General features: G+C 43.9%; 1 protein-coding gene across 1 annotated transcript; it reads right to left on the minus strand.

The window, feature by feature from the left end:
- Positions 1-6,661: 6,661 nt before the first annotated feature.
- On the minus strand, positions 6,662-7,741 carry LOC110888405. The gene has a single exon (XM_022135932.1). The coding sequence runs from the start codon at positions 7,739-7,741 to the stop codon at positions 6,662-6,664; it is 1,080 nt and encodes a 359-aa protein (XP_021991624.1).
- Positions 7,742-11,434: the final 3,693 nt, after the last annotated feature.

An 11,434-nucleotide genomic window follows, 5' to 3' on the forward strand; every position in this document is an offset into this window, starting at 1 on the left:
GGGGAGTTAATTTACGTTGTTGCAGATCTAGCCGCCAAGATGAAGATTGAAGATAAACACTGTGAAAAGCCCAGTTTTAGCAAACAAAGTCATTATTTCCACATCGGTCAATATTAACCGAGAACGAAAAGTTTACCTGCCTACAACAGTTTGAACAGAAACTTACAGCCACCAGTGACTTCTATTGCGGCGGTCGATGTGAAACCGACAGTACAGTGGGTTTCCCTTCCAAACATTAATTCATATATTACCATTTTATTTCATCACTTAATCTGTTACGTAAATATATGTATATTTGTATAGAGTTAACAATAGTTAAGCACTTTTGTTATTGATGAAACACCGATTAACACCAAGGCTAACCGATGGGGTTATTTCGTCTATGGGTTCAACCTCTTTCCTTACTCGTGACAATGGCTTGAAACCTACAAAACAGTAACCACCGTCAATCTCGTTAAGAGGGGGAGAAAGAGGATTTCCCTCTTAACCAGTCTCCGGCGTGAGAATAAGTATTGTTCTGAGAGGAATAAAATAGTGTGTGTATATAGTGAGTATAGAGTGTAAAAAAGGATCCTGAACCTGAATGATGAAGGGTCCTATTTATAGCCGGAGGGTAAAGGAGGGAGGAGCAGCTGTGCCAGCTGTGGGTGCGCGCCAGCTGTCCGACCAAGGGGAATATCCTCTTGGTCTGCTCTGTTGTAGCTGGAGTAGTGGTACACGTGGCACGCTTACATTTGCCCATGATGGAAACCTTGTATTGGTTCGTCAGTTCTGCCCCCTTGATTTGTCGCAGGCCTACGTGGCGTCCTGCGAGTGGTGACATGTGTTGTCCTTTATGTCTGGTAGAGCATCTTTGGTGCCACCTGCGGATCTTCCAGAAGCTTCTAGAAGCTTCTGTGTTCTTTTGCTGATGTGGTCGCCAAGTATGCTCAAAAAGTGGTGTGGTCCCTGCCATGTAGGCAGGGAATTGGGACCATACCACTTCAAGTCCCCCCAGTCCAGTGTGCCTTCTAGTTGAGTTGATCGCCTAGGAGGGATTCTGGACTTATGAGATAGTGGTTTTTTGCCGCGCGTGGAGTTTGGTGATTTGAAAGAAAGATTTGAACCAAACCGACGCGTCGCGCATGGGTCTTGATACTTTATAAAAAATGAGCCAAATGGACGCATGGCGCATGGGTCTTGGCACTTTGTTAAAAAATGAGCCAAATGGACGCATGGCGCATGGGTCTTGGCACTTTGTTAAAAAATGAGCCAATTGGACGCATGGCGCATGGGTCTTGCCACTTTGTCAAAAAAAAGAGCCAAATGGACGCATGGCGCCTGGGTCTTGTCACTTTATCAAAAAATGAGCCAATTGGACGCATGGCGCATGGGTCTTGCCACTTTGTCAAAAAAAAGAGCCAAATGGACGCATGGCGCCTGGGTCTTGTCACTTTATCAAAAAATGAGCCAAATGGACACATGGCGCATGCGTCTTGGCACTTTGTTAAAAAATGAGCCAAATGGACGCATGGCGCATGCGTCTTGGCACTTTGTTAAAAAGTGAGCCAAATGGACGCATGGCGCATGGGTTTTGGCTCCTTGTTGTTTCCTTCTGATGGAAGTTTGGTGTCCTTGGGGAAGTGTTTGATGTGACTATCTGACATCCCTGTCTTATCGGAGGCAAACAGGTGCTTTTCCAGTTACTTTCTGTCATGTCAGCCGGCCCTGTTGCCCATGCTTCCCGAAAAAAGAGTTGACGTCTTCTCTCTCCTCTGACGTGTTACTCCCTTATTGCTTGCTTTTCCTGTATTCTGACGGTCCACTACCCATCGCATTAAATGCGATGGGTATAAATAGGAGGCGGTTACTCTTTTCTCTCCACTTTTTCAAATTTCAAGTGTGTTTTTCTTCTATCTTCTCTGTTCATTCTCTTTTGTTTGAATATTTCGCTTGAGTTCTTACTTCCAACCTCTCTTTATCTATACCATGTCTGGTACAAATCCCACCCAAAGGAAAAGAAAATATAAGGGGAGGGCTCCTCCAGGTCCTGATCAGGCGGTTATTGGGTGGAAGGAGGAGGAGTTCAACAATATTGTTCAGGGGATGGCTTTTCGCCCCGAATGGGGAGCCCAGTATCCTCCTATTGGTTCCACTACCTTGGATGCTCCTCCAGGTTATATTACTTTGTATGCTGACTTTTTCCGAGAGGGTAGTTTTAGACTACCGATCACGAAGTTTACTGCCTCTATCTTGAGGGATTATGGGTTGCATATTTCACAGATTAATGCGATTGGGCTTCCACGCATTACTCATTTTGAGTATGTTTGTAGGGCTTACCGCATTGAGCCTACGTTTGAGATGTTCAATGTGTTTTACAGTGTTACCTATGCCAGCGGTTTTTATTCGTTTCAAGCACGGACCGGTGTTGCTCCGGTGTGTTCTGTTCCGTTGAAGAGCCTGCACGACTGGAAGTAGAAATTCTTCTACATCCGTCGTGGAGTGATTCCGATAGATATGTCTTATCGTCAGGTGAGCCAAGGGATTCTGAAAGTCGATGTTATGGGAGATTATGCTGCACAGGATTGGTACAAAAAGATAACCCACAAAGCGACTGCCATTTCTCAGTTGGAGGAGATGGCTTTTGTTGGTGCCGGGATGAGTTTGTTGTGGGTGCCAAAGAATCCTCTGGGCCAACCTGTTTACAGCTATCAAGGCAAATGTGTGTTACTTTCATAAGCTACTTCTGAATTATTCTTCCTTATGTTTGTTATGTTTTTTATGTGTTCTCTTATCTTCCTGTCCTTTTGCAGTTGGCTATAGCTTGATTAATGTTTTGGACCCGAAGGCGGCGGGTGCCATGGTTGAAGCTATTCAAGAAGATGGGAAACCGACAGGGTTAGACGAAATCCGGGGTCGTTTCTTGCACCCAACTGATGAAAGCTTGAGTAGATATGCCAACGAGGTTCTAGGTGAAGATGTTTGGAATGACCCTGTCGACCCGGGTCGAGAGGAAGTCATTGTTCTTTCAAGTGGAAGTTCTGACCAAACCCTTGAAGGTCTAACCTCTCGTTGCGCGCGTGCAGGTACCGAGCGGGGTGATGCTGCAGAACCCGTGCACGAGGTTGTTGATGATGATGCTGATGCAGAGGAGCCTGTTGATCCTTCTGCTCAGTTGGAGACAAGGAAAAAGGCGAGAACTGATAAGTCTGGGAGAAAAGAGGGAAAGGCGGAGGGCAAGGCTGCTGGTACTTCTCGTAAGCGACCCTCTTCTCCTCCTTGTCTAGATTATGTGGTTGTCTCTGACACGTTGCTTGGTCTAGGGGTTGGTGAGAAAATTCGAGAGTCGGATCCGGATGACAGTGCTACCTTGACTGAGCACATGAGGAAGAAAGCCCTTGAGGATCATAAGCGCAAGCTCGATGAGCAGTCCGCTGCTCTTCTTGCTTCCAAAAAAGCTAAACTTCGTAAGGAGGCTCCTCCCGCGCCTTCCGAATCTGAGGTTGATCTGGGTGTCTTTAGTGGGGGTCGTGGGAATCTTTTGGAGGAGATATATGCTGTGTCTGCTCCTCCTGCTGGTAATTGGCTTTTGCGTGTATACCTTTTTCGTGTTTCTTTGAGTTGGTTTTAATTGTTGTTTTGTGACAGTGGTCAAAACTGGCAAGAAACCTCGGATGGTGGATATTTCCCAGATCACGCCCCCTGCTTCCCCTCCGTCTATGACGGTTGGCTTGACCCCTCCCCGTGATGACCCTGAAGCAAAGGAGAAAGGAGGAGAAGGGGTTGCTGAAAACGTGGGTGAAGGTGGTGGTGGTGGTGGAGGTGCTGGTGGTGAGGGTGTTGATGATAAGGGTAAGGGCATCGAGGTGGAGGTGGAGTCTAGTGAAGCTACTCTGCCTCGGACCATTTATACCAAGCGCCCTTCTGGTGGTGACGGGGCTACTTCTGGTGCGGGTCGTAGCCCGCAATTTGGAAATATCCCCGGTGATTCTTGGGGGACCCAGAATCCTGCTTGTGATGACTTACCACACGCCCCTCGTTGGAACCTTACTCAAGGTTCTAGGATGAATGATGTGAACAATTGTCATGAATTCTTTGCTATGTCTCTTCCTCCTGCTGAGAGGATGTTTCAGAAGAACCGTAATCGATTTGCCTTGTTGGACGACCATGTGCGTGCCGGAGTTAATTACTTTTCCACCTCTCAAGAAATTCTTCGGGATGGCGGTTGATGGGGGAGGAGACTGCCGAGTTTGAGGAGGCAAAGAGGTTGTTTGCTGAAGAGAGGGAGAAGTTTAATGCAGAGAAGAAGGGTTTTCAGTGGAGAATTGCTGATGCGGAGCAGAAACTTGAGGAACAAAAACAACTTAATCTTCAGAAACAGAAAGATTGGGAAGTTGCGTGTGAGCGCACCAATGTTGAGATGCAATCTCAACGTGATGCAGTTATACGCTTATCCAATGAGAAGAAGGAATTAGCAGAAGAGGCTAATAAGGCGCGTCTGGCGTCCGAGAAGAAAGAGAAGGAGTATGTTGACCGGATCGATAAGTTGGAGGTCCTTGCACAGCAGAAAGCGTCAGTGTGTGAGGCTACTCAGCGCCTTCTTGACGAGAAGACGGTTGAGTGTCAAGCTTCTGAATTTCTTGCTGAGGAGGCATCTGCTGATGGCAAGTGGTTACTTTCTCGTGGTGTACCCTTGGTAATTTTCTGTGTTTGCCGTGCTCTTTCCTTTTATTTTATTTTTGTGACTTCTTTTTCATTTAATCGCCCTTTTTACGCAGCTTGCCGATCGTATTTTAAACTCACCTGAACTTGCAACGTATATGTTTGAGTTGGGTCGGGCTGCTTACAATAGTGGTCGAAACTTTGGGTATGCTGAGGGCAAAGCGGCGGTTATCAATAAAGAGAAAGATTATCATTTCGAGCTGCATAAGGAAGATTGTGACGGTGCATTTGCTGCTAAGCGCAAGGAGTTTTCAACCCTTGAGTTTGCTGTTGTTCGAGCTGCAGAGAAGTTGGCTCGCAAAGCGGATGGGGTTGCCTTACTGAAGAAGGCTCTTGGAGACGACGGTGGTGCGGCAGGAGGTGCTGGCACCAGTCATACTTGATGGGTGGATTCCGGCCTGTGCGCCGCGTATGGCCTTGAGCGGCCCTGTAATGTTGGTTGTTTGTTTAGACAATTTTATTTTTTGTTTACCTGTTATGCGTGCGGGTATTCGAACACGTTTGTTGGTGGAGATTTTAACGTTGTCTTTTAGTTTATGCGAATTTTGCTATCGTCATAATATGTGCATGTGGAATTACTTTGATTAGGTGTCACGAATGAATGATGGCGCTGACAGGTGATGTTGTGTTAACTACAACGTTTTATTCTGTCGGTTTTGATGTGCGCGCTAATTTGTGACTTACGAAGTGATCGAGTTGCAGGTTATTGTGTGAGCTCAGCTGTGTTCAGCCTTGGGAGCATTACAATGTTTAGTTACCCTGCTATCGATATTTTCGTGTTTATGTGGGCACGAAGTTTTATTTTGGCGTTTTGTAGGCTTTGGTTGTGTGTCTGACCCGGCTGTGCACTTGGTTGTGACGAGCCTTGGAGGTCTACAACGTTTCCTATGGTCGAGCCATTGATGTTTTCGTGTACGCCCAAAGTAATAAATGCAGTTGTGACAAGAAGTTTGCATGAAATAAAAGTAGCCAAACACTTCTTGTATTATAGTAAATGTGTTGGCGATTCGGCCTTTGCGATTACATATTTGTTTTACATGTAGCACTTTCGAAGTTGCTGAGCGTTCCAGGTTCGTGGAACCTCTTTGTTGTTGATGGTGCGTAATTTGTAAGCTCCCTTGCCGAGTACTACATCGATGACGTATGGGCCTTCCCATTTGGGAGCCAATTTTCCGGGTTTTTCTGCGTTGGAAGCTTCATTGTCTCTTAGGACGTAGTCTCCCGGATTGAAAGTGCAGACTCGGACTCTGGAGTTGTAATATTTTTCCAGCTTCGTTTTGTACTTGGCCTCGTTGATTGCTGCCATCTCTCTCCGTTCTTCTAGGAGGTCTAGATCAATCCTCCTTTCTTCTTCATTGTTGATTATGTTCATGGAGAGCATTCTTGGAGATGGCAGCCCGATTTCTGCTGGGATGACTGCTTCAGACCCATAGACTAAGCTGAATGGTGTTTCACCGTTGCTTGTCTTTGGCATTGTCCTATGGGCCCACAATACGCTGGGTAGCTCGTCTACCCATCCTCTTCTTTTCTCACCGAGCCTTGCCTTGATACCATCGACAATGCTTTTGTTGACTGCCTCTACTTGACCGTTCCCTTGCGGGTGCGCAACTGAAGAGAAGGTGTGTTCGATGTGTAGCTCTTTGAACCATCGTTCGAGGTCATCTGCAGCAAAGTTCGTTCCATTGTCGGTGATGATTCTGAGGGGTAGGCCGAAACGGCATATGATTTGTTCCCATATGAATCTCTTGACGACTGTTGACGTAGTTGATGCAAGTGCTTTCGCCTCTACCCACTTGGTGAAATAGTCAACTGCGACTATTATGAATTTGACCGCCCCTGGTGCTTCCGGTAAAGGACCTACCATGTCTATGACCCATTGTTGAAAGGGCCATGCGGTTGTGACTGGTACTAGTTCATTTTTGGGGTGCATGGTCTTGGGCGCATGTCTCTGGCATCCACTTCACTTCCTCAACTCCTTCACAGCATCTAGATGCATCCCGGGCCAGTAGTACCCGGCGTTCATCACTTTTGCCACCACCATTCGAGGCCCGACATGAATACCACAAATTCCTTCATGAACTTCACGGATTAAATAGTTTGCATCTTCGTCGTCTACGCATCTTAGTAACGGGCCTAGGTATGACTTCCTGTATAAGATTCCATCGGCCATTTGATAGTGCTCGGCCTTGTATTGGATTTTTCTTGCCTCCGCCTTGTTTTCCGGGAGGATCCCAGACTGAAGGTACATGATTATTGGGGTCATCCAAGAGGTTGTCCCTGTTTGGATGACGCTTACTTCTCTGAGTGGAACGGATGGGTTGCTCAAAACCTCTATGCGCACATCCTTTGTTAGGTGTTGAAAACTTGTTGACGCGAGTTTGCTCAGCGCGTCTGCTGGCTTGTTCTCGCTTCTGTTTATGTGATGCACCTTGTAGGAATAGAAGGTTTGTAACAACGTTTTTGCTTGGCTGAGGTAGAGTGCCATTACATCTCCCTTGGCTTCGTATTGACCGTTGATTTGCCCCGCTACTAGCATGGAGTCCACATGCGCTTCGATGTGTCGGACCCCCATTTTGATCGCCAATCGTAAGCCTGCCAGGAAAGCTTCATACTCGGCTTCGTTGTTTGTGCTTTTAAAATCTAGGCGTATGGTGTACGTGAATTCATGTTTGTCGGGGCTTACCAGCCTTAGCCCTGCGCCTGCTCCGTCTTCGTTAGACGCGCCGTCGGTGTATAACAACCATGGCTCTTCTGTTTGCTTTTTCTCAGCTTTTTCCATTGCTTTACATTCTCTATCTTTGTCATCTGGAACTTCTGTCATAAAATCTGCCAAGACTTGGCCTTTGATTGATGGTCGTGGTCTGAAAACCACACTGTGACCTCCCAGTTCTATTGCCCATTTGGCTAGCCTTCCTGATATTTCTGGCCTTGCAAGGATGTTGCCTATGTTGTAGTTTGTTAGCACATGGATGACGTGATTGGCAAAGTATCTGCGCAGCCGCCTTGAAGCATGAATCAGTGCAAGGACTAGCTTTTCCATGATGGCATACCGGGTTTCTGGGTCGGTCAAGGTTCGTGACACATAGTAGACTGTGTCTGGGTACCTTGACGATCGACAAGTAAGACTGCTCCGACTGCCCTATCGGAAGCTGATAGGTAGAGTACCAAAGGTTCTCCTTTGTTTGGTGCGGTTAGTGTTGGCAGTTTGATGAGGCAATCTTTCCTCTCGCGGAACGCGTTCTCTACTTCCGGAGTCCACTGAAACTGGCTTTTCTTCATACAATTGCGCAAGGTTTTGATGAACGGAAAAAACTTTGCAGCATGATTAGCTAGGAAACGATTGAGCGCGGCTAGTCGTCCTGCTAATTTTTGCATATCTTTAATGTTTGACGGCGAAGGCATCCTTTCTATGGCTTGGACTTTTTTCAGGATTCACCTTAAAACCATCTTTTGTGACGATGAAGCCTAAGAACTTTCCTTCTTCCATACCGAATGAGCACTTTGCTGGGTTCAGCTTGATACTTACGCTGCGTAGCGTGTTGAAAGTTTTTTGGATGATCGCCAGCATCGTGCTTTCTTCCTTGCTCATAATCACCAAATCATCCATGTACACTTCTATGTACTTGCCGATGGCGTCACTGAATGTTTCATTCATCAATCTTTGGTAGGTCGCGCCTGCATTCTTTAGGCCGAAAGGCATCTTTGTGTAACAGTACAGCCCTGTTGGCGTGCGGTCAAGAAAGCATTTCCACCTGAATGTTGCCAGAGAATCGATTTTTTCGTCTATGTATGGTAAGGCGTAGCAGTCGCGCGGACATGCCTTGTTTAGATCTTTGTAGTCGACGCACATTCTCCAGCTGCCATTTGGTTTCTTTACCATCACTGGGCTTGCCACCCATGTTTGGTATCTGACTTCTCTAATGATTCCCGCATTCAGTAACTCCAGTACCTGTTCTTTCATGGCGTCGTGCTTTATGTCGCCTAAGTGGCGCTTGGCGTGTACCACTGCTTTGCTTCTTCTAATACGTTTAAACGATGTTCTGCTATATGCCATGGAATATCAACCATATCAGCAGGTGTCCAGGCGAACACGTCCATGTTTTCGTGCAACAATTTTTTGAGCGACGTGCGTGTTAAGTCGGACATCGCAGGTCCTAAGGTAACTGTTTGTTCTGGGTATGTGCTGTTCAATACCCATTTTTCTGCTTCTGTGCGCGGTCTGGCTTGCTTGTTGTTGCGGGCCTGATCTCATCTGTTGCTAAGACTTCTTTGCTTGCGTATATCAGTGCGATGCCTGTTTCTGTGGGAAATCCAACAGCTGAATGTGGTGCAGAGCATATCATACTGAAGTCTCCTTGGGATTCTCTTCCTAGGAGGATGTCATGTCTTGATGTCACGACCCCCGACCCACCCTGGACGGAATCGGGTGCCGTGAGCAGTCCCGTGGTACCGGTGATTATTTTTGAAAAACATTGCAGCGGAATTTTCATCAGGACCGTGAGTTAGGGAAAATATCAGAGTTTAGAAAACATCGGATTTGATTTAAATAGATGGGATAAATCCCTATTTAAAATGGTAGCTTTAATAAAGATAAATTTCATTTTATAAAACAATATTTCTTTAATAAGCCATTTCTTGATGCCTTTTAGTGCCGTATCCAGCCTTATGATAATTACCTGAAACATGTTTGAAAAAGGTTTTGTCAGCAGGAATGCTGAGTGAATTCATTCCATTTTTATACAAATATATTGTTATACCTTACAGTATTAAGGTTTTATATTTATTTGCATTTACCCCACTCAATCAGTATTTTGTCACATAATAGTAATTCCAATATAACAGCAATAATATCACTCATTGGTTTACTTTCATCCAATAGTGAATTAATCAAATAACTATACTTTACTGTTATTCAATTTATTTATCATTAGGCAATTCCTATGACTGGGTCATATCACTGTTGATCATTCTTTCAACTAGTGACTCTGACCATATCACTTTTTCATAACACTGTTGATCATTCTTTCAACTAAGGTCTTTGGTCATATCGCTGTTGATCATTCTTTCAACTAGCGATTCTATTCATGGCACTGTTGATCATTCTTTCAACTAGTGCTTCTGGTCATTATCATTGTTGATCATTCTTTCAACTAGTGATTCTAATTATAACACTGTTGATCATTCTTTCAACTAGTGTCTTTGGACATATCACTGCTGATCATTCTTTCAGCTAGTGACTTTGGACATAATGATGTCTTATTACTTTGTCAAATATATTATCTCTAGCACCAAATCATGCAATTCAGAATAATGACATGTTTTGTCAATTATTATAACTTATCAAAATAGATTAGTTCACTAATTGTAATATTATGATATAATAACCTGACTACATTTAGAATACAGTATACTTGACTTTGTTATGGTATCCGCCATTTAGATTTATATATAATAATTATGGTTATGCTAACTTTCTGGGAAATAGCAATGAGAATCAAATAATGTATAATACCTCCCATACCAGTAGTTATTATAAAATATAATAACTTAATCACTGTAAGTATAACTGGTAACCATTTAGGATTTTAGAAAGCATTTTGTAATATAATTGTTTCACAAAATGGTGATAAAACTGTGATAAAAGAGTATGGACTCACAAACGGTGAGAAAAGAGAAATGAACTCACATTGTAGATTTCTACCGGCAAGGTTTAGTCTACAGATAAGCCTTGATATATTGCTGATTCAATTTAGGCAGAGTCTAGTCTACTGATTAGCCTAATTCACACAAACGGGGTTGTAACTAATACAGCAATTACGACAATTCACGAGATTAAACCCTCACAACGATTAACAAGTGCAATACTTCAACTCATTTATCGAATTATTGACAAACGACAAAGTATAATACTTTAATAATTCAATCGGATTCACAACGAATAACAGAGCATAGTCCGAATTCGAACAGCACTCGAATATTCAAGTCGAAATCACGATGAATAACAAAGTATAAGCTCAATTTGAGCAGCACCCGGACAATCGTTGGATAGTTACAATCGATCGGACGTTGAATCGTAATAGCGATCGAGTTATTACCCTGATTGCGGCAGCGATTCGAGGTTTGCGTGTGTTAATTGTGGTAAACAGAGCATAACTCCGTGCCTCAGACGAATTTCTTCGTCGTTCAAATGCAGAATTTCAAGTCCCAACTGTAGGATCAAATCGAGCCAAAATCTGATTTTGTTTAACAAATAAAGATGAACACACTAAAAATCAAGCTTTAAAACCCACTAGATTGATTTGCACAAATGATGATACAATTAGCCCCCAAATCTTCTAGAAAAGTGTGTGTTACTAAACCCTAATCATCTCATTCTATTTATATCCTTTACCATTTTAGGCTAATTACAATTAAGCCCCTAGAGATAATAACTTACTAAAAATAGCACTAAACATGAAAACTCATTAAACAAGATAATAAATATATTTTGACTACTCAAAATATATTTAATTATCCAAAGCATTATAACTATCGAATCTCGAACTTCCACACGCCATATCTTTCTTCGATCTTCCCGTGTCGACTTGCGCGTTGACTTTGACTTGATGGCGTTGACTTTGTTGACTTGATTCGTTGATAACATTAGACTACAAGTTTTAGACCCAACAATCTCCCCCTTAGGCTAATGTTATCAAACTCTTGCGTCATCTTTAGAACCGTCAACTTCATGCGT

This window comes from Helianthus annuus, chromosome 14 (genome assembly GCF_002127325.2).
Source record: "Helianthus annuus cultivar XRQ/B chromosome 14, HanXRQr2.0-SUNRISE, whole genome shotgun sequence".
NCBI lineage: Eukaryota > Viridiplantae > Streptophyta > Magnoliopsida > Asterales > Asteraceae > Helianthus > Helianthus annuus.

What these genes read in the sequence shown, in the direction of transcription:
- LOC110888405 (XM_022135932.1), bottom strand. Translation starts at nt 7,741, where the DNA reads ATGGAAAAGCTAGTCCTTGCACTGATTCATGCTTCAAGGCGGCTGCGC.